General features: G+C 41.0%; 1 protein-coding gene across 1 annotated transcript; it reads right to left on the bottom strand.

Moving 5' to 3' along the window:
* LOC109230274 lies at positions 21,888 to 23,288 on the bottom strand. The gene has a single exon (XM_019395790.1). It carries the CDS (start codon positions 23,286 to 23,288, stop codon positions 21,888 to 21,890), a length of 1,401 nt encoding a protein of 466 aa, XP_019251335.1.

Here is a 23,541-nt window from a genome sequence, read left to right as displayed (position 1 = left end):
CCTTTTCTAGCAGAAATAGGAAATAACTCTGACAAAATTGTACAACCGCGCTGCGCCACACGGCGCGCTTGTGAGGATATTCAAAGAGCAGAGATTTTGTCAGGAAGCAGCTTTTACACAGCCGTGCAACGCCATGCGGTGCGGCAGTGTTATTTTCTCAGAATAGATCTTTTCGTCCACTTTTTGACATCCGGACTTGGTCCTCGACTCCCGAACGTGATCCCGGTTTAATTTCTTGGGCTTCTACTCAGACTTCAAAGCTACAACTTGTTCGATTTAGCTTCAAATTAACTTTTCACTCGGAAACACTTTCTACAAAGCGTAAAACGCGTAATAAGTGTAATTCACTATCATTTAAGCTCAAACACATGTAAAATGCAAGAAATAGAGTGAAATACTACGGCTAGAACACGGGTTTCTAGCCAACCATTGTAACGATCCGACTGTTCATTTTGATTTCTAGAACTCCGTTTCCCTAAATAAGACTTTTGGTACTTGCTTTTACTGATTTATGACTTGCGGGGATGGTTGGTTCGGGATTCAAGAGAGTTTGGGTTGAAATCGGAACACTTGGTTCCTTAAGGTTGGCTTAAAGGCCAAGTTTGACATTGGTCAATATTTTTAGTAAACAACCTCAGAATCGGGATTTGAAGGTTCCAACAGGCTCGTATGATGATTTCGGACTTAGGCGTATGTCCGGATCGGGTTTTGGATGACCCGGGGGCATTTTGGTGCCTAATATTGAAAGTTGATTCTTTAAGGATTTCAAAGTTCTTTAAATTTGGTTTTGGAGCGGGCTTTTGTGATATCGAGGTCCGAACGGAATTTCGAGACCGGGAATAGTTCCATAATGTCATTTAAGACTTGCACGCAAAATTTGGTATCATTCCGAGTAGTATAACTACGTTTCGACACATTGGAAGTAGATTGAAGAACTTGAAGTTCTTAAGTTTGGTTCAATTGGTTTTAGGGCGTGATTCTTAGTTTTAATGTTGTTTCGGGCGTTCCGAGAGTTTGAGCGAGTCCGTTTTATGATTTCGAACTTGTCAGTATGTTCGTACGGGGCCCCGGGGGCCCCGAGCATCAAACGGATGAGGCTCGAACTAAGTTGAAAATTTGAGAAGGAGCTGAAGCTCCAGTTGCTGTCATAACCGCACTTGCGGTTGGCCAGCCATAGGTGCGAGCTCGCAGGTGTGGTGGAAGCATTGCAGATGCGGCCCAAGGAGGGGAGCCCAAGTTTCGTAGATGTGGCTCCTCTCCCGCAGAAGCGGAACTGCAGGAGCGGTCATCGGTCCGTAGATGCGGCCCCAGCTGTCCCGGCCTATTTCCACAGAAGCGGACATTAGTCCACAGAAGCGAGATCGCAGATGCGATCAAAGCACCGCAGGTGCGTAAATCGATGAAGGCAGTTACCTTAATTTAATACGGGAGTTTGTCATTTTTGACTAATTTGACTCCATTCTTGGGCGATTTGGGAGCTTAAAAATGGGAGATTTCAACCTAGCTTTGTGAGGTAAGTAATTTCTGCTTAATGTGAGTTTAATACATAGTTTATGGGTAGATTAAAATAATTAGTGAAAATTATGGCTTTAGAGTAAAACCTAAGGTTTTGATAAAAATGAGATTTAACCACGAAATTTGTTATGAAATGTAATCATATATTCTTGATCCTAAGGTTATGGGTAACAACTTTCTTCGAAAATTTCCGGGATTCGGGCATGTGGGCCGGGGGATGAGTTTTAGGAACCTTGTATCTAGGGTTGAGAAACTACATTAATAGTTAGAATATGAACTCTTGATCATATATTGACTAGTTCTTACCCCATTTGAATAGTTTTGGATCGTTCGGCTCCAATTTGAGTGTTTGAGCGCATTCTTGAATTTGGAAGTAAGCTTTGGGGCAAGGTAAGTCTCATTTCTAACCTTATAAGAGGGAATTATCCCCATAGGCAATATAATTGAATATGTGTCTCTAATTGCGGGGGCTACGTACGCACGAGGTGACGAGAGTCCTTGTGTAGCTACTATTATGCTTAAGTCCAAGTAGTCTAGGACCCAAAAGCATGCTTTACTTGTTGTACTTGTAACTTTATTGTCAAATTAAATGCTTAATTCATATTGAACTTGGCAAATGAATTTCTAAGAAAAAGGGTTAAACATCATTTTCTTGACCGTTAAAGAGAAGTCGCCATTTCTTTGGGTAATTGCTTTCCTGATGAATTCATGATTGACTGTTTGATGTGTTTATTCGTATTTGACCGCGTCGCATGTATGAGTTGCGAGCGGGGTAATAGATGCATCTATGGTTCGCACCGTTCGACCCTCCGGCAGTGCACATTTTATTACTATGTTGGATCGGGCCGTACAACCTCGGCATTATTTTCCCATGCTATTTGCTTGGTACTTTCTGTGATTTGAATTGCTTTAAATGACTTGAAACATAAATTGATAACCGAAATGACGGAACCTGTCACTTCCTGTTATTAACTGCTATCTATTCATGACATTCGTGCTTAGCGTCACACTTAATTATATTATTTCAACCCTAGTAAGTGTCAAGTCGAGCCCTCGTCACTACTTGTTCGAGGTTAGACTTGATACTTACTGGGTACATATTGATTATGTACTCATACTACGCTTCTGTACTTAATTGTACAGGATCCGAGGTAGGTGCATCTAGCTACCCGTTCGGCGCGCGTTCCTGATATGTGACCGAGATTCCACGGTGAGCTGCCCCTTCTGAGCCGTTCAGCGGAATGCCAGAGTCTCTCTTTTGTTTATTACTATCTATTCTATTTCAAGCAGTAGGATAGTCATATTTTGTACATTCTACTAATTGCCCACACACTTGTGACACTAGATCCTGGCACACACATTAGTAGACTATTATTTTGGGTTGTAAAATTCTATTCATGATTTCCTTTGGTGGTTCTTGCATTGGTTGCTTGGTAAATTCATTAAGTACTGAATGCTTAAATTTTAAGTACAATTTGTGGTTGGAAATTCTTAAATAAAAATGGAAATCACTGAGTTGTTCACGGTTGGCTTGTCTAGCGGCGGCGCTGGACGCCATCACGACCAGACATGGAATTGGGTCAAGACAAGATGGTATCAGAGCATTAGGTTCACGTAGGTCTCACAAGTTATGGGCAAACCTAATAGAGCCTTGCAGATCGGTACGGAGACGTCTGTACTTATCTTCGAGAGGCTATAGGGCGTTAGGAAACTACTCTTTATTCATCTTCTATCATGCAGCTGATGGTATACTAAATTTCCTTATTCTATTCTCTCACAGATGGTGAGGACGCGTACGGCTGACATTCCAGACCCGAGAAGAGTTGTTCCCCTCGTTGCTAGAGGCCGAGGCAGAGGCCAAGGAAGGGCAACGGCCTGAGGTAGGGGATGAGGGCGTCCCAGAGCTTCCCCAGTTGCACCACCAGCGGATCCAACTGAAGATCCTATTTTTTAGGAGCAGGGCGAGGTGCCCGCAGCAGAGCCTTACCAGGCGGATTTCATGACAGCGCCGTGCTTTCAGGAGGTCATGGGCCGTGTGCTGCGGTTCATGGATTCTATGACTCAGGCTGGTTTATTTCCAGCAGACCCAGTCACATCTCAAGCGGCAGGGGGAGCACATACCCCTACTACTCAGGCTCCTGGGCATGCAGCCATAGTGTATCGGACTCCAAGCACCCTACTCGCGGATGGGGCCCAGCCAGTTACAGCAATGGCACCTGAGCCTAGACCAGTTGCGGACGGAAATCCGCAGAAGTTATTGGACAGATGGACTAAGCTACCCCTCATATCTTCGGAGGTGAGTGTCATGAGGATGCCTAGGATTTCATTGATAGGTGTAGGGACAGACTGCACAATATGAGGATATTAGAGTCGCATGGGGTTGACTTCACTACTTTCCAGTTGGAGGGCAGGGCCCGTAGATGGTGGCAGTCTTATGTTCTTGGCAGACTAGCGGGTTCCCCTCCCATTACTTGGAGCCAGTTCACAGAGCTCTTCTTGGATAGGTATATTCTGCCCTCCGAGGGGGAAGAGTTGCGGTATCAGTTTGAGCAGGGTCAGATGTCAGTGACCGACTATGAGGCGAGGTTTTTCGAGTTGTCTCGCCATGCACGTATGATACTTCCTACTGACGCAGAGAGAGTGCGAAGGTTTGTTGCTGGGTTGCACTTTGGTATTTGGGCCAACATGGCTCGAGAGGTCGAGATGGGGACTCCTTATCAGCTGGTAGTGGAGATTGCTCAGAGGATTGAGGGCTACCATCTGAGAGGTAGAGAGCAGATGCAGCAGGATAAGAGGGCCCGATCTCTAGAGAGTTTAGAGGTGCCTCGGCTAGGGGCAGAGGTCAGTTTGGGAGGGGCCAGCCCAGCAGGCCCCCATATTCGGCACCCCTACCACCTCGTCGAGGTGCTCCAGTGAGGCCTTATTTCAATGCGATACCGGAGAGTTCTTACTGCCCGCCAACTATTCAGGGTTCCTCCGGCGGGTATTCTGGTCATCTGGGTTCTTCCAGTGCTTATTTCAGTGCCATGACAGAGAGTTCATACCGCCCACCAGCCATTCAAGGTTCCTCTAGTGGGTATTCAGGCCATCAGGGCCAGACTCAGAGCAGCAATCTATGGTGTCGAGAGGTTGTTACGAGTGTGGAGATCCGGGTCACATGAAGAGGACCTGCCCCAGACTTCGAGGCAAGGCAGTGCAGCAGGGTCAGCAGCCTATGAGTTCAGCACCGGTTGTCCGGCCGCCCAGAGGCAGAGGACAGACTGGTAGGGGCTGCCCTAGAGGTGGAGGCCAGGCAGGGGTAGGTCAGCCGGCTACTATTCAAACATGTGGAGGCCGAGTAGTTGGCGCTCCAGCCAGATTCTATGCTTTTCCGGTCAGACCAGATGCATTGGCCTCTGATGCTGTTATCACAGGTATTATTTCCGTCTGCGGTAGGGATGCTTCAGTACTATTTGATCCAGGGTCTACGTATTCATATGTATCATCTCTATTTGCTCATTTCCTAGATATTCCTCGTGAGTCTTTGGGTACTCCTATTTATGTGTCCAATCCTGTGGGCGATTATGTGGTTGTGGATCGGATCTATCGGTCCTGTGTGGTCACATTCTGTGGTTTCGCGACTAGAGCGAATCTCCTGTTACTTGATATGACCGACTTTGAGGTCATCCTGGGCATGGACTGGTTATCCCTATATCACACCATCCTAGATTGCCATGCCAAGACTGTTACTTTAGCGATGCCAGAGTTGCCGAGGTTGGAGTGGAAGGGTTCCTCAATTAGTACATCTAGCCGGGTTATTTCTTTTCCGAAGGCTCGACATATGGTCGAGAAGGGTCGTTTGACTTATCTAGCTTATGTTCAGGACACCACCGCAGAGTTCCCGACGATTGATTCAGTTTCAGTAGTTCGGGAGTTTGCCGATGTGTTTCCTTCTGACCTTCCAAGCATTCAACCGGATCGTGATATTGATTTCTGTATTGATTTAGCTCCAGGTACCCAGCCTATATCTATCCCACCGTACCGTATGGCTCCGAAAGAGTTGAAGGAATTAAAGGAGCAGCTTGAGGAGTTATTAGCAAAGGGGTTTGGGAGACCGAGTGTGTCACCTTGGGGTGCACCAGTGTTGTTTGTGAAGAAGAAAGATGGGACTATGCGGATGTGCATTGATTACCGCCAGTTGAATAAGGTTACCATCAAGAACAAGTACCCGTTGATGCGCATTGATGATTTTTTTGAACAGTTGCAGGGTGCTAGGGTGTTCTCTAAGATCGACTTGAGATCAGGGTATCATCAGCTGAAGATTCGAGACTCAGATGTCCTGAAGACTACTTTCCATACTAGATATGGCCATTATGAGTTTCTAGTAATGTCCTTCGGCTTGACTAATGCCCCAACGGTGTTTATGGATTTGATGAATAGGGTGTTCAGGCCTTATATTGATTTCTTTGTTATTGTCTTCATTGATGACATCTTGATCTACTCACGTAGCCTGAGGGAGCACGAGCAGTATTTGAGAGTAGTGCTTCAGACATTGCGAGAGCAGAAGCTATATGCTAAGTTCTCCAAGTGTGAGTTTTTGCTAGAGACAGTAGCATTCTTGGGGCATGTTGTATCAGGAGAGGGTATTAAGGTGGATCCCAAGAAGATTGAGGCAGTTCAGAGTTGGCCACATCCCACTTCAGTGTCTGAGATCAGGAGTTTCCTGGGTTAGCAGGTTATTATCGCCGATTTGTGCAAGGCTTTTCATCCATTACAGCACCTTTGACTAGATTGACCTAGAAGGGTGCTCCTTTCCGTTGGTCCGATGATTGTGAGGCGAGCTTTCAGAAGCTCAAGACGGCCTTGACTACAATACCGGTTCTAGTGTTGCCTTCTGGTTTGGGGATGTATACGGTATATTGTGATGCTTCATGTATTGGCTTGGGTTGTGTATTGATGCAGGAAGGGCGAGTTATTGCATATGCTTTGCGTCAGTTGAAGATTCATGAGAAGAATTACCCTTTGCACGATCTAGAGTTAGCCGCGATTGTTCATGCTCTTAAGATATGGAGGCATTATCCGTATGGGGTGTCATGTGAGGTTTATACTGATCATCGCAGCTTACATCATTTGTTCAAGCAGAGGGATCTTAATTTGAGGCAGCGTAGATGGCTTGAGTTATTGAAGGATTATGACATCACCATTCTTTATCATCCGGGCAAGGCAAATGTGGTCGCGGATGCCTTAAGTAGGAAAGTAGAGAGTATGGGTTGCTTGGCATTCATTTCAACAGAGGAGAGGCCACTAGCTTTGGACATTCAGTCCTTGGCTAACAGACTTGTGAGGTTGGATATTTCAGATCCCAGTCGAGTTCTTGCGTGTGTTGTTGCATAGTCTTCACTATTGGGGCAGATCAAGACTCGATAGTTTGATGATCTGCATTTGGCAGTTCTCAGAGAGACGGTACTACAGGGCAGTGCCAAGGAGGTTTTTATCGTCGAGGATGGTGTTTTGCGACTCCAGGGTCGTCTATGTGTCCCTAATGTCGATGGCTTGAGGGAGAGGGTTCTAGAGGAGGCACACAGTTCATGGTATTCTATTCATCTAGGTGCTACGAAGATGTATCGTGACCTGAGGCAGCATTATTGGTGGCGGCGGATGAAGGAAGACATAGTTGAATATGTGGCTAGGTGCTTGAATTGCCAGCAGGTTAAGTATGAGCACCAGAGGCCAGGTCGCCTACTTCAGCAGATGCCTATACCTGAGTGGAAATGGGAGCGCGTTACTATGGACTTCGTAGTTGGGTTGCCGCTGACCTTGCGGAAGTTTGATGCGGATTGCGTCATTGTTGACAGGTTGACCAAGTCGGCACACTTCATTCCGGTTTTGACTACCTATACTTTAGAGAGGTTGGCTCAGATTTATATTCGGGAGATAGTTCAGTTGCACGGTGTGCCTGTTTTCATCATATCAGATAGAGGTCCTCAGTTCACTTCCTATTTCTGGAGAGCCGTACAGAGTGAGTTGGGGACCCGTGTGGAGCTCAGCATGGCATTTCATCCACAGACCGACGGGCAATCGGAGCGGACAATTCAGATCAGGAGGACATGCTTAGAGCATGTGTGATTGACTTTTGAGGGCAGTGAGATCAGTTCTTGCCTTTGGCCGAGTTTGCTTACAACAATAGTTATCAGTCTTGCATCGAAATAGCTCCATTTGAGGCTTTATATGGTTAGCGATGTCATTCTCCTATTGGGTGGTTTGAGCCTGGTGAGGCTAAGTTATTTGGTACAGATTTGGTGAAAGATGCCTTGGAAAAGGTAAAGTTGATCCGGGAGCGACTTCGCACAGCACAGTCCAGACAGAAGAGTTATGCGGATCAGAAGGCCCGGGATGTACCATTCATGGTCGGCGAAACGGTTCTCTTGAAAGTCTCGCCGATGAAGGGTATTATGAGATTCGGAAAGAAGGGCAAGTTGAGCCCCAAGTTTATAGGCCCATTTGAGGTGTTGGGGCGAGTTGCGGAGGTTGCTTATGAGCTTGCTTTACCCCCTAGCCTATCAGGAGTTTATCTAGTTTTTCACGTGTCTATGCTCTAGAGGTACCACGCCGACTTATCACATGTGTCAGACTTCAGCACTATTCAGCTAGACGAGAGTTTGGGTTATGAAGAGGAGCCAATTGCTATTGTTGATAGACAGGATCGCCAGTTGAGGTCCAAGAGGATTTCTGCGATAAAGGTTCAGTGGAGGGGCCAACCAGTCGAGGAGGCGACCTAGGAGTCCGAGGAGGACATGCGGAGCAGATATCCATATTATTTAGCACTTCAGGTAAGAAGCTAAACTCGTTCGAGGACGAACATTTGTTTAAGAGGTGGAGAATGTAACGACCCGATTGGTCGTTTTGCTTTCTAGAACCACGTTCCCCTAAATAAGACTTCTTGTACTTGCTTGTACTTATTTATGACTTGCGGGGATGGTTGGTTCAGGATTCTGGAGAGTTTGGGTTGAAATTGAAACACTTGGTTCCTTAAGGTTGTCTTAAAAGGCCAAGTTTGACTTCAGTCAACTTTTTTAGTAAACGACCTCGGAATCGGGATTTGAAGGTTCCAACAAGTTCGTATGATGATTTCGGACTAGGGCATATGTCTGGATTGGGTTTTGGATGATCCGTGAGCGTTTTGGCGGCTAATAGTGAAAGTTAATTCTATAAGGATTTCAAAGTTCTTTAAATTTGGTTTGGAGCAGGTTTTTGTGATATCGAGGTCCGAACGGAATTCCAAGACCGGGAATAGTTCCATAATATCATTTAAGACTTGCACGCAAAATTTGGTATCATTCCGAGTAGTATAACTACGTTCCGGCACATTGGATGTAAATTGAAGAACTTGAAGTTCATAAGTTTGGTTCAATTGGTTTAGGGTGTGATTCTTAGTTTTAATGTTGTTTTGGGCGTTCCGAGAGTTCGAGCGAGTCCGTTTTATAATTTCAAACTTGTCGGTATGTTTGGGCGGGGCCCTGGGGGCCCCGAGCGTCAAACGGACGAAGCTCGAACTAAGTTGAAAATTTGAGAAGGAGCTGAAGCTCCAGTTGCTGTCATAGCCGCACCTGCGGTTGGCTAGCCGCAAGTGCGAGCATGCAGGTGCGGTGGAAGCATCGCAGATGCGGCCCAACAAGGGGAGCCCAAGTTCTGTAGATCCGGCTCCTCTCCCGCAGAAGCAGAACCGCAGGAGCGGTCATCGGTCCGCAGATGCGGCCCCATCTGTCCCGGCCCATTTCCGCAGAAGCGAACATAAGTCCGCAGATGCGGTCAAAGCACCGTAGGTGCGTAATCGCTGAAGGCATTTAGTACGGGAGTTTGTCATTTTTGACTCATTTCACTCTATTTTTGGGCGATTTGGGAGCTTCAAAAGGGGAGATTTCCACCTAGCTTTGTGATGTAAGTAATTTCCATTTAATGTGAGTTCAATACATAGTTTATGGGTAGATTACAACATGTAAATTAGTGGAAATTATGGGCTTAGAGTAAAACCTAGGGTTTTGATAAAAATGAGATTTAACAACGAAATTTGTTATGGAATGTAGTAGAAATCATATATTCTTGATCCTAAGGTTATGGGTAACAACTTTCTTCGAAAATTTTTGGGATCCGGCATGTGGGCCCGGGGATGAGTTTTAGGAACTTTGCATCTAGGGTTGGGAAATTACTTTAATAGTTAAAATACGAACTTTTGAGCATATATTGACTAGTACTTACCCAATTTGAATAGTTTTGGATCGTTCGGCTCCGATTTGAGGATTTGAGTGCATTCTTGAATTTGGAAGTAAGCTTTGGGTCAAGGTAAGTCTCATTTCTAACCTTGTGAGAGGGAATTATCCCCATAGGCAAAGTAATTGAATATGTGTCTCTAATTGTGGGGGCTACGTACTCACGAGGTGACGAGAGTCCGTGCGTAGCTACTATTATGCTTAAGTCCTGGTAGTCTAGGACCCAAAAGCATGCTATACTTGTCGTACTTGTAACTTTTTTGTCAATTTAATTTGCTTAAATCATATCGAACTTGGCAAATGAATTTCTAAGAAAAAGGGTTAAACATCATTTTCTTGATCGATAAAGAGAAGTCGACATTTCTTTGGGTAATTGCTTTCCTGATGAATTCTTGATTGACTGTTTGATGTGTTTATTCGTATTTGACCGCGTCGCATGTATGATTCGCGAGCAGGGTAATAGATGCATCTATGGTTCGCGCCGTTCGACCCTCTGGCAGTGCACACTTTGTTATTATGTTGGATCGGGCCGTACGACCCCAGCATTATTTGCCCATGCTATTTGCTTTGTACTTTCTGTGATTTGAATTGCTTTAAATGCCTTGAAATATAAATTGTTAACCGAAATGACGGAAACTGAAATTATATTTATGAATGATCCTCTCAGTTCCTGTTATTAACTGTTATCTATTCATGGCATCCATGCTTAGCATCACACTTAATTATATTATTTCGACCCTAGTAAGTGTCAAGTCGACCCCTCATCACTAGTTCTTCGAGGTTAGATTGGATACTTACTGGGTACATATTGTTTATGTACTCATACTACGCTTCTGTACTTAATTGTACAGGATCTGAGGCAGGTGCATCTAGCTACCCGTCCGGCGCGCGCTCCTGATACGTGACCGAGATTCCACGGTGAGCTGCCCCTTCTGAGCCGTTCAGCAGCATGCCAGAGTTTCTATTTTGTTTATTCCTGTCTATTCTGTTTCAAGTAGTAGGATAGTTATATTTTGTACATTCTACTAGTTGTCCACACACTTGTGACACTAGATCCTGACACACACATTAGTAGACTATTATTTTGGGTTGTAAAATTTTATTTATGATTTCCTCTGGTGATTCTTGCATTGGTTGCCTCGTAAATTCAGTAAGTACTAAATGCTTAAATTTAAGTAAAATTAATGGTTGGAAATTCTTAAATAAAAATGGAAATCACTGAGTTGATTACGGTTGGCTTGTCTAGCGGCGGTGCTCGACGCCATCACGACCTGACATGGAATTGGGTCGTGACAACCATCATATATAGGGAAAAGTTCGATACTATAACATGTGCCTAAATTATACATTAGGTGTTGTACTCTTATCACTAGATCAAAACCATGCAAGTTTTTTTTCCTTTCATTTTAATATGATTTTATGAAAGAAGTTTACGTGTCTTTTAATATAGGTTAGTTTTAGGCCGACAGTTTCGTTGAGACCACTGTCCTATGCACATGTTGCTAAACCAACTTCATTCATATTTTTTAACTGAATGACACTATCATTGCCTTTAATGCTCTTTTTATTATTGTCTAACCTTAATTAAGATTCTAAAAAAATTTGATTGAGAATACTAGGAGCAGACATGTGGCTCAAGGGGAAGGCTAGTAAAGCTTTAATTCAGGCATTCGAGATTTAGAGGTCCCAAAAAATTTTAGAAGTGGATTTTATGATTTTATTTTAGATTATAGGATATTACTTGAAAAAAAATTATAAAAATATTGTAAAAAAGAAATAAAAAAAAGAAAGATTTTCTATTCCTCGAACAAAAAAAAATATTTTAGAACTTTGAATCAAATTACTTAATATTTTATATTAATAAATTTAATTTTTAAGTAATATCAAAGAAAATATATTGTAAATACATGTCTAACATCTTATTTATTTAAATTATCTCTTTCTAAAATAAATAATAATATTACTATGTGAATTTAAAGGCTTTATGTCATTTAAGTATATTATACGATAAACAACAAGTATGAAAAAAATATAACGCTAATTTTTTTGCATGTGTGTATATATACATATAAAAATTCTAATATAATAAAAGTATAATGCCTCTTATTAAAATTTGGCTTAAGCCACTAATTTTGTTGAGCAGCCATTCGTGCGGTGATGGGGTGGATTCAAATGCTTTTGCTCGTCGATGCGGTGCATTACCGGCACTCCAAGAGAAGCAGAGGACTCACTGGGGTGGTGGTGAAGCATGAGAAATTCACATTCTGATAGTTTTGTTTTTGTTTTTAATTCAGAAACTAAGAAAAAGGATGTAATTATAAGTATTTCGTACTTTTGTTTACTTCTAGATTTTATTTTGTTAATTAGTGATCACGCCGAACTCTAGTCCTAAAAAGGATAAGCGGTCGCTGCAAATATAATCCGTTCTAAAAGTCCGGAGTCCAATCCCACAGAGAACTAATGCTTAACTATATCTGTTTAATATCACTAAGAAGACAAGATAGAAAATAAATAAATAGCTGAAAACTAACTATGCTTGAATTGTAAACAATTGGAATAAAGGTCTAAGGTAATGGGTTCCCCCGTTGGTAATTTCCTTGTTTGTATATGTCTTATAACTATGATTTAGTTGTCTCTATCAATCATGAACGCTCCAGCTATCATAAATCTTTCTCAAGCAATTATGATAATTTACTAGACGCACTCTCTCAAGCTACGCTAGCTAGATTCACAATATGGTTCACTTAGATTGCACCCGAGGTATCATTATCTCTAATCCAACCTCTAAACCCTCGGTTATGACTCTCGTCTATACTCCTGGAGTGATGTTGTTCAAACAACTACCTAAATATGCACTCTCTCTCAAGCAGATACATAATAAATAGGAACGGCTAATTGAGGATCATTCAATTAACCACAATCAAAACATAGTTGAACAAATAGAGATTAAACTAATTCAAATCTATATTACTTATAACAACCAATTCATCCCCAACGGGTTTCACCAAAACCTTAGATTAAGGTTTTTAGCTACTCATGACAATGGGTAAATCAAATACTAAAAGATTCATAATCATGAATTGCAAGAAAATAAAGAAGAAAAGAAATAAAGATGTTTTAGGTGATCTCTCACAATTGTTTTTCTTGCCAAAGTACTCTCTAATAATGTTACATGCCTCCTTTGGGCGAGTTCTAGTATTTAAATAGGGTTTTGGGCTAAGAATTCCAGAATTTGCACTTCAGTCCCTTAAGTTCCCGTCGCCTGCCGCAGTCCTACCGCGCCCACGCTAGGACCGCGGCCAACCGGCCTCTCTGAATCTCCTCTGACAGCTCACCGCGGTCCTACCGCGCCCACGCTGGGATCGCGGCAGTTCACCTCCAGGCCTCGTTTGTGTATTTCAATTGGTTCACTCGGCGACTTTGATGCGATTGGCTTCTTTTTCTTCCACAAATGATACAAAACCACTCCATAGCCTTCTTCTAATGTATGTAACCTGAAAAACATGAAAAGCACTAATAAGAGCATTTTACTATCATTTTTACAATAAAAACTCTACAAGAAAGTGGTTCTTTTGGGGCTTAATCATAGTTCAATTCACCTATTATCAACACCCCACACTCAAAGCTTTGCTCGTACTCGAGCAATTTAAACCACACTTCTATGCCTAATCGCTCAACGAATTACCCAATTTATGTCACACCTGCCATTATGAAAGAATAACCTACGCAGTGCAACTAACACACCTCAGATGCAAACTCTAATGCCATGCCTCACACATGCTCACTCTAATTACTCTGACAGAGGTGAAAACTTGCTATTTCTTCCTGAGTCACAAGCCCTCACATTATTAATTTGAGAGAAGTTCCACACGTATACAATCAAGCACAAAGAACTTTAGATAGAAAGAATTCACTCACTCTCAGCAAAGAATATTCATATGCCACACAGATACACCATAAGCTTGCGCTTAGTGTAATACTCTACTAATTAAGTTCATTCAATCTTGGATCAATTAGGAATTTAATTGGTTGTAATGTAGGCTACGGGACGGGTAGGATACATTTAGATATAAGAGTGACTACACCTCCCTAAGCACTTTAATACATACATTTTAATATTTAAGCCCTATACTTATGTCAAACCAAACGCCACCTTCACATCAATTTATATTACCCCATACTACTTTAAGCACTTACATCAAGAGCCACCACTTATCAAGGATTCTTTTTTTTTTTTTTCACAACAATCCACTATAATTTTTTTTCAATTCAAGTGGCTCTTCCTTTTTCAAAACAGTGCACCTTTCTCCGTATTCAATTAGTTCCACTCAAAAGTCAAACCAACCACCCTACACTTTAACTTTTACAAAGTTCATAACATTCAAGTGCTCATGAGAAATGAAAAGGTTCAAATAGATGGTTAATTCAAACAAATGGGTAAGACTTGTAATGTGGTTTCCAAAGAAACAGGATTACAGGCTCAAAGGGGTTAACTAAGATTCATAATAATTCGGTGGGTAAAAATATTTATATATGGCTCAACAAGAAATGCCTATATCACTTCTAAGACTGAACAAAACTATTATTTCGCTTTGCAAACACACAGGGCAAGTTCTAGGTATCACATGCAAGCACAGAATGTGGGTAATTCTCACACACACTTGGCAAGTAACTCATTCCGAACTAGTTCGTCAAGACACTCACATGAGCATTCAAGCAAGACAAGGTGTACACAATTAAGGCACAATTTATGAGCCTAGACGTCGCACTCTCAAGTTCATTTAGTTGTTAGCAGGTGTATGCATCAAAAGGGTGGATTCCTGACCTTACCCCTCCTAATCTAAGAGAGTCTTCAGAGTCCTAAAAAAATCTACCTAACCCGGTTAAAGAAAAAGCCCTTGGAAAAGAACCGTGGTCAAAAGAAAAACCAAGGGGGAATTACTACATTATCTAAAAAAAAGAAAATCTTTTTTTTAGACTTAAATCCCACAAGAAAATTATCTAATAGATCCATCGTCGGATAAAGTCCAATCTTTTCTATTTAAAAAAAATTATTCAATTAAACTAACACAACTAAAATAGCATAGAAAGTCACCCAGACAATCTCCTTACCCTACACTTAAAATTGTGCATTGTCCTCAATGCACACCATAACTAATAAAAGGGTCAAAGAGACTCCCTGGTAGGCCAAAGGCCGAAGCACTACAGCTCATGGGGTACTCAGACTTCTCCCCAACTTGGTCCTTCGTGCGGGTACCTCACACTTAGTTCCAACCATTTGGTTTGCTGTTGCATTCTTCCAATACCTTTGCTTTCCATGCTCCTAGAAAATAAAAAATTGACACTACAAAAATAATACAATTGCAAAAAATAAAAAAATAAAAGAAAGCAATAAAGCTGGGTTGCCTCCCAACAAGCGCTTGATTTAATGTCGCGGCACGACGCGAATCACTTTTTGCCTCCACCTCGGGCTTATGAATTGAACCCCAAGTTTTGCTTCAAGCTTATGATAATGCTCTTGGGGCGGTACAAATTCTTGCGAGCCAAAAATTAGATAAAATCTTATGCACTTGTTGGCTCTCGACCGAGGAGTGTCACCTTGCCTAGACGGCCTTGAGAAATCCAAAATATAAGGCTCATCTACCTCTTCCTTGGACTCCTTTTTATGCTCATAAGGGTGAATTTCTATTTCACCGTCTAAACATAATGTAGAGAAGTGTTTGGAATGAGGCCCAACGCGCTCAAATACATGAACTTCAAGATTTTTAACCTCCTCAACACCAATCACACTAGAGTCAACTAAATTTGTATCTTCAACGTCCTTGGTTGACTCTAGTATTACTTCTTCAACATTGACATCCTCAAATTCTAGTTGGCTAGGTTGTTGATGTTCTACTCTGACCACCCTAATTAACACCTCAAATTCATGCTCTTCTTGGCTACTATCCTCAATATTGGCTTGTTGAGCATTAAAAGCTCCAACCAGTTGACTCAATTGAGCCTCTAACTTGCGAATAGTTGCCTCTTGCCTTTCTATGTGCAATTGTTTCTCATTGTTTTGTTCCAGATGGCACTTTAGCATATCCTGGATCTCCTTCAGGTCCGCATTCCCAGGTTCTTTGTTCCTATTAACTTCACAAGAAAAGGTAGAACCATCATAGTAAGGGGTTGGGGGAAAATAAGAAATATAAGCACAACTATGAAGGTAACCATTTTTACCACCATACACATCACACACATTCCACAAATAAGATTGAGTTGGTGCACATAACTCGCTCTCAGGAACGTTTTAAAATTTTTGCCACGGGTGGTTTCCTTTACAATATGTATGGAGATCAATAGTAGAATTATCTACACCTAAATTCCAATAATTCCAAGATGTCATGTTTCTCAAATCAACAGTTATAATAAAAATACCAAGAAAAAACAAAACAAAATAAAAGTCCAAACTTGAACCCTAGCAATATATACAGCTACAACTTCACCGTTAGTTCCCCGGCAACGGCGCCAAAATTTGATCACGCCCAACTCTAGTCCTAAAAAGGATAAGCGGTCGCTGCAAATATAATCCGGTCTAAAAGTCCAGAGTCGAATCCCACAGAGAACTAAGGCTTAACTATATCTGTTTAATATCACTAAGAAGACAAGATTGAAAATAAATAAATAGCTGAAAACTAACTATGCTTGAATTGTATATAATTGGAATAAAGGTCTAAGGTAATGGGTTCCCCCGTTGGTAATTTCCTTGTTTGTATATGTCTTATAACTATGATTTAGTTGTCTCTATCAATCATGAACGCTCCAGCTATCATAAATCTTTCTCAAGCAATTATGATAATTTACTAGACGCACTCTCTCAAGCTACGCTAGCTAGATTCACAATATGGTTCACTTAGATTGCACCCGAGGTATCATTATCTCTAATCCAACCTCTAAACCCTCGGTTATGACTCTCGTCTATACTCCGGGAGTGATGTTGTTCAAACAACTACCTAAATATGCACTCTCTCTCAAGTAGATACATAATAAATAGGAACGGCTAATTGAGGATCCTTTCAATTAACCACAATCAAAACATAGTTGAACAAATAGAGATTAAACTAATTCAAATCTATATTACTTATGACAACCAATTCATCCCCAACGGGTTTCACCAAAACCTTGGGTTAAGGTTTTTAGCTACTCATGACAATGGGTAAATCAAATACTAAAAGATTCATAATCATGAATTGCAAGAAAATAAAGAAGAAAAGAAATAAAGATGTTTTAGGTGATCTCTCACAATTGTTTTTCTTGCCAAAGTACTCTCTAATAATGTTACATGCCTCCTTTGGGCGAGTTCTAATATTTAAATAGGGTTTTGGGCTAAGAATTCCGGAATTTGCACTTCAATCCCTTAAGTTCCCGTCGCCTGCCGCGGTCCTACCGCGCCCACGCTAGGACCGCGGCCAACCGGCCTCTCTGAATCTCATCTGACAGCTCACAGCGGTCCTACCGCGCCCACGCTGGGATCGCGGCAGTTCACCTCCAGGCCTCGTTTGTGTATTTCAATTGGTTCACTCGGCGACTTTGATGCGATTGGCTTCTTTTTCTTCTATAAATGATCAAAAAATCTTCCATAGCCTTCTTCTAATGTATGTAACCTGCAAAACATGAAAAGTACTAATAAGAGCATTTTGCTATCACTTTTACAATAAAAACTCTACAAGAAAGTGGTTCTTTTGGGGTTTAATCATAGTTCAATTCACCTATTATCAATTAGTCGAGAAATTAAGAAAAAATGAAAGTATATATCGATCTATATGTAAATGTTCCGTTTACTTCCACTTTTTTGTATTGGTATTTAGTTGAAAAGTTAAAAAAAAAAAAAGGAAGATTACTTCTACATTTTGTTTTGTAATTAGTTGACAATGTCAACTTTTTTATGTTGTCTTAATTATTTTTTTCTAAGATTTGTGTGTCGCTAGTAGCTCATCCAGTTGTGCTGCAATTAATTCTGTTGATTGGATCTCGTGACACATGAAAATTATTTTCTGTGGGGGCAGAAGCTTAAGCTTGCTCTCACTTAGATGTAGAATTCAAATCTCATCAAGGATTTCAGCTTTTCTTCAAGTTTAACTGAATCCATGGTGATACATGAAATTTATGTTTTCTGATTGGCTGGTAAGTATCAGCCTCGCATGACCGGCTCTGTTTGGTTGTCAGTTGCATGCAAGTTATGTTTTAAAAAATTATTTGTTATGAAAAATTGTTATAGTTGTATCGTGTGGGACAATTGTGAGAGTCTTATTTTTGTTGAACCAAATAGATCATATGATAGACTTCATCTCAAAGGAGGCTTTTTTCTCCCTCCGGATCTGTTGCAAGACAGATCGAACGAGGTGTTTCGAGGCTTTAAGATCTTGGATCTTATGGGCTCAAAGTATGAAAAATAACTTAAGCTGAGGTTTGATGAAGATGATTAGAGCATCAAAACAGAAAATTATGAACTTAGAGGGTTGTTATGGTGCTTTCAATCGTACTGTATTCTTGGTTCTTGATTGATTTAGAACTAGTTAAAATTTAAGAAAAAATTGGGTTCCCAAGGAAATTGATTGAGATATGAATAATAGATAGAATAAGGCTGGAGTTACATAGTTGGAGGTGATAAAATATGTAAAGCGACAAATTGAAGGAATTATTTCAAGAATGCAGAGGCATCACCCCTAATATTAGAATTGCGTTAAGTTAAAACCAAAAACTCTCTTAGACATACAAATTCTAAAAAGTATTCGTATTTGTGATGGAAAACTGCAATTTAAGGTGCAACATATCTAACAAATGAACTTTTGATGCTCCGCGCTTAGAACTTTTGCCCAGAAAGGTGCTTATTCCTCAATAGAAAAACCTTCTTGCATATGAGTTTTTAACAGAAAAGTAGTTGATGTCCCGCTCCCTGTATGATACAGGCTGTATATATCATCTATTTATGGTGGAGTCATGGATATGTTCTTCGAACTAAATATATATAAAAAATCAATAGTATCTTATATATTAGAGATTTTGAGGAAAGTATAATCACGACGATAACAACAAATAGGAGCAAAAAAGGAAATTTATTTATATAACAATAATAGTACTTCAATTTACTTACTATGAGATGATAACAACAAAGAACAAAGAAAAAGTGATTCATTAGCATTACTCTAACGGTGTTTATTCCTTATCCTATCATCTTTTCATAGCCATGATTTTCACCATATCGAAAATAAAAAAGGAAAAAAGGAATGGAACTCTAATTTTAAGCTTATTTTCTACAACTTAAACCCAATAAACAATAGTTTTATTTCTTTTTTCCTTATTTTCTTTTTCTATTGAAGTCCTTGAATCTGTTGCTATTCATATACGGTTCATGTGACACCAAATTGTCGGAGGAATTACTGGAATGTGTTTTGGAGTTACTCTGATGGTGCTCTATTTTCTGCAGGAATAGGGAGGAATATATATATATATATATATATATATTGTCCTAACAAAAGTTAAAGAGCTGATGACGAGTAGTTTATGGGGGGTCATATACAATATGTGCAGCTTTTGGGTGTCTAACCCTGAAGGTTGGATAGCTCTACCTATCCATGTTAACCATGCCTCTAACTTGTCTAGGAAGCTCAGAGAAGGAGTTGAAGGTATGGATTCCATTCACACCATGGCTAAGGGCTGCCAGTTTATCAACTGGCTCGTTTGCTTCCCTATAACAATGGTTAACGTTAAATCCATAATTTTTCACTAATTTCTGGATATCCTTGACTTGTTTAGCTATTCTCCATGAGGCTTCCATTCCTTATTGATGCATTTTGTTAGAAGCATCGAATCAGTGTCTCCGTAGGCCATGTAGAAGCCTTTACTTGCAACCATTTTAGACCGTAAAGCATTGCTTCTACTTCTGCGAGATTGCTGGTGCCTGGTCCTATATGGAGGGCATAAGCAAAGATGATCTTTCCTTCTTTATTTCTGACCAGGCCTCCTCCTCCACATTGTCCTTAAATACAGCTACCATCACTATTGAGTTTAGCTTGAGTACCAGGTGGTCTGATCCACCTCACCATGAGTCTGGTTCTTTGGTACAAGGGAGCTTCACAGGCTTGACATAGATTGTTCCAGCTGTTCCCAATCTCTGCCCTTGACATAGTATTTAAAATGTTAGTTTTTTATCGATATAACGAAGGTCTCTCTGGTTCATATTTAGATCTACATCTTGACCTCCATATTTCCAACAAATAATGAGCGGGAGAGTTTTGATGATGTATTTAGCAATGGGATTGGTAGTGTGAAGATTCCACCAGTTAAGAAAAATCATTTTTAAGGTTCATGTTTCTATATTGAATGCCCAGGGGACTAGCAAGATAGTCCCATAGCTTTGTAGCATGGTCTCCTTTGCAGAAAAGGTGGTCCACATCCTCAAGCTCAGCGGTCATGTCATTAGTGTCACAACAGTGACATCTCGCAACAAGAATCAAACCAAACTTTGTCACTCTGGCTGCAGTAGGAATATCCTTGTGCCAAAGCTGGCCCTCAGAGATGTTGATAGCTCTTCTTTGCCTGAAGATATCCCATGCTGAGCTAATGGAGAAAACACCCGTAGAGGAGGGTATCCAAATGGCAATGTCTTAAGTAGTGTTATCGATATTGATATTGAGAGCATTTATCTTGTCTTTGATGTGGTCAGGCAATTGATTTTGCAGACAATTCCAATCCCAAGTTCCCTCTTTGAGAACTTCATTCAATTGGATATTGTTGTGGTTAATATTAGCGGGGATTAGCTGATATAAGGGACCAAACTGTGTCCAGTTGTCATACCAGAAGGATACATTACCATTCCCCACAGTCCAATGGATATTAGTTTCAGCTATTTCTTTGATCTCACACAATGCTTTCCACCAGTGAGAGTTCCCATTTTGCCAAAGCGCATTACAAGGATGATTCCCAGATAGGTACTTAGCCTTCATGAACTCACTCCATAGGGAGTTAGAGGTTCTAAGAGCCCACCAATGTTTAGCCTTGAAGGCTTGACATTATCTACTAGTCTACTGAAGTTAGTGCCACCCTCTTTGTAAGGAAAGCAGAGATTTTGCCAGGAGATCCAATGATATTTACACCCCGTGTCTTGACCAGACCAAAAAAATCAAGCGATATATTTTTCAATAATGTCGAGAGTCCCTTTGGGAGGGTTAACAGCTGCCAACACGTGAATAGGAAGAGTTAGCAACACATGCCTAATCAGGACAACTCTTCCACCAATAGAGAGAATTTTTGTATGCCACCCTCTGATCCTACTGATGACTTTGTCAACCATACCAGAAAAGTGAGAGATCTTCTTCCTTCCAGTAATCAAAGGGCATCTCGGGTATTTAATAAGAAGAGTTGATGGTTCATACCAGTGATCTCTTTGATTCTATTAACAGTAGAGTTCCTGGGATTGGGTGCTAAAGCAAAGCAACTCTTGCCTTTGTTAATAAGTTGCCCTGACACCATCTCATATTTGGTAAGAGTATCCAGAACCTTTCTAAGGGTATTTTTGCTACCATTACAAAACAAAATGGTATCGTCCGCAAAAGCAAGATGATTGATGAAAGGGCCATTGCAATTCATATAGAAACCATTACAGCCAGTAGTGGATTGTAGATTGTTAAGCATCTTGGAGAGAAGCTCAGCACTCAGGACCAAAAGGGAGGGGGAAAGGGGGTCCCCTTGCCTCAACCCTCTACTGGACTTAAAGAAACCATGTCTAATACCATTCACAGTCACCGAATACCAATTATGTGAGATGTAGTTGTGAATGAGGCTGATCCAGAGTTCTGAGAACCCCATCTTCCTGAGGGATATGCATAGATAATTCCAGGAGACTCTATCATAGGCCTTAGTCATATCTAACTTTAAGACCACATTTCCTCCCCTGCTAGGTTTGCCAATGTCGTTAATAATTTCCTGGGCAAGAAGAATATTTTCAGTAATGCCTCTGCCCTTTACAAAGCCGCTTTGGTTCCTAGATATAATCCTCGGCAAGATTGTGGCAAGCCTTACATTAAGGATTTTAGAGATAATTTTGCTGGAGACATTACAGAGGCTAATAGGTCTCAAATCAGAGAACTATTGTGGGTGATCCACTTTAGGAACCATAACAAGGCACGTATGGGAGAAGAATTTAGGGAGAGTAGCTCCATTAAAGAAAGCCGCTACTACCTTATGAACATCATGGCCAATGACTTGCCATGTCTTTTGATAGAAACATCCACTGAAGCCATCTGGGCCTAGGGAACTATCTGCATCAATAGAAAACACATTATTTTTAGCTTCCTGAAGGGACGGGAGGTCGGTGAGCATGGAGTTGTCTTCATCAAAGATACATCTCTCTAGGCAATTGAGGGAAGAAAAATCATCATATCGATTGTCTTGAGTAAACAATTGTTGATAGAATCTGATAGCTCCTTCTACAACAGCATCATTTCCCTCCAGCCATTGGTTTTGATCATCCTTGATTTTCCTGATTGCAAGTTTCCGTCTGTTGTCTTTAATAATCCCATGGAAGTACGCAGTATTAGAATCACCCTCATCCAGCCATTTGATCCGAGCTTTTTGCCTTAGCATAGAGTTTTGGATCTTGAGGTATCTAGTAAACTCAGCTTTGCATCTTGATAGTTCACATCTGTTGTCAGGTGTGTTGTTCTTCACACAGTTATCCTCCAGAATCCTTAGCTGGGCCTCAAGTCTCTTAGGTTCCTCAAATATATCACCAAAGGTCTGTCTTGACCAGGTGCTGGGAGAATTGCTGGTCCTTTTGAGTTTCTGATGAAGAATGTTTATGGGGTTTCCAATGACTTCTTCCTCCCATGCATTCTGAACAGTTTGAATGTACTCATGGTGGTCGGTCCAGAAGTTTAGGAACTTGAAGTATTTGATATGTTGAGTGGTTTCGTTATTGATTTTGACAACAAGAGGGGCATGGTCAGAACATGCCCTAGATAGATGAGTGACAGTAGTAGCATTTAAAGTATCAAACCAGGCAGAATTATAGACCATCCTATCTAATCTCTTCCAAATGGTAGACGGAGGGTCTCTATTATCACACCATGTGAAGATGGATCCAATGAAACCCGCATCTTGGAGCCCACATTCGTTAAGGCACTCAATAAAATCCAGACTCTCCTCCATTATGTAGCATCTGCCACCTTTCTTTTCATCGCTTGTGGTGATTACATTGAAGTCTCTAAAGACCCCCCAAGGCTCCTGGATATAGTTCAAAATGTTTTTCATGTCTGACCATAGCTCCGTTCTAAGATCTTCAGTGCATTTAGCATAGACCACAGTAAGGAAAAAGCCCGGACCATTATTGTGAGTGACTTTGAAGTGAACGTGTTGTTCCTTGTCCATGATAATATCCACAGTGATATCATTGTTCCACAAGATCCAAATTTTGTTGGAACAATTGTGAAAGCCATGTTGCATGTCAAGTCTTCTTTTATACTTTTCCAATTTGCTATTGTCGACCATCGGTTCCTGAAGACAGATGAGAGGGAGGTGAAATTGTTGTTTGATAGTTTGAAGTCTTTCCAGTGATCCCTTGGACCCTATCCCCCTAATGTTCCACGAAATTATGTTAATCATTGGAGACATCAGTGAGTAAGGTTGTTTGATCATCCTTGTGATAAGTTTGTTTGTCGAGTTTGAAGAAGTGACTTCCACCAGTGTTATGGTTGTTTCTAGGGGATAGGTTGTTGTGTTTTGTGACACTTTGAGAATGTTG

The sequence above is a fragment of the Nicotiana attenuata genome, chromosome 7 (assembly GCF_001879085.1).
Source record: "Nicotiana attenuata strain UT chromosome 7, NIATTr2, whole genome shotgun sequence".
NCBI lineage: Eukaryota > Viridiplantae > Streptophyta > Magnoliopsida > Solanales > Solanaceae > Nicotiana > Nicotiana attenuata.
Note: the sequence above shows the minus strand (reverse complement) of the source record. Positions and strands in the feature narration are given on the sequence as shown.

Coding starts and splice junctions, on each gene's coding strand:
- LOC109230274 (XM_019395790.1), bottom strand. CDS start 23,288: ATGGTCGACAATAGCAAATTGGAAAAGTATAAAAGAAGACTTGACATG.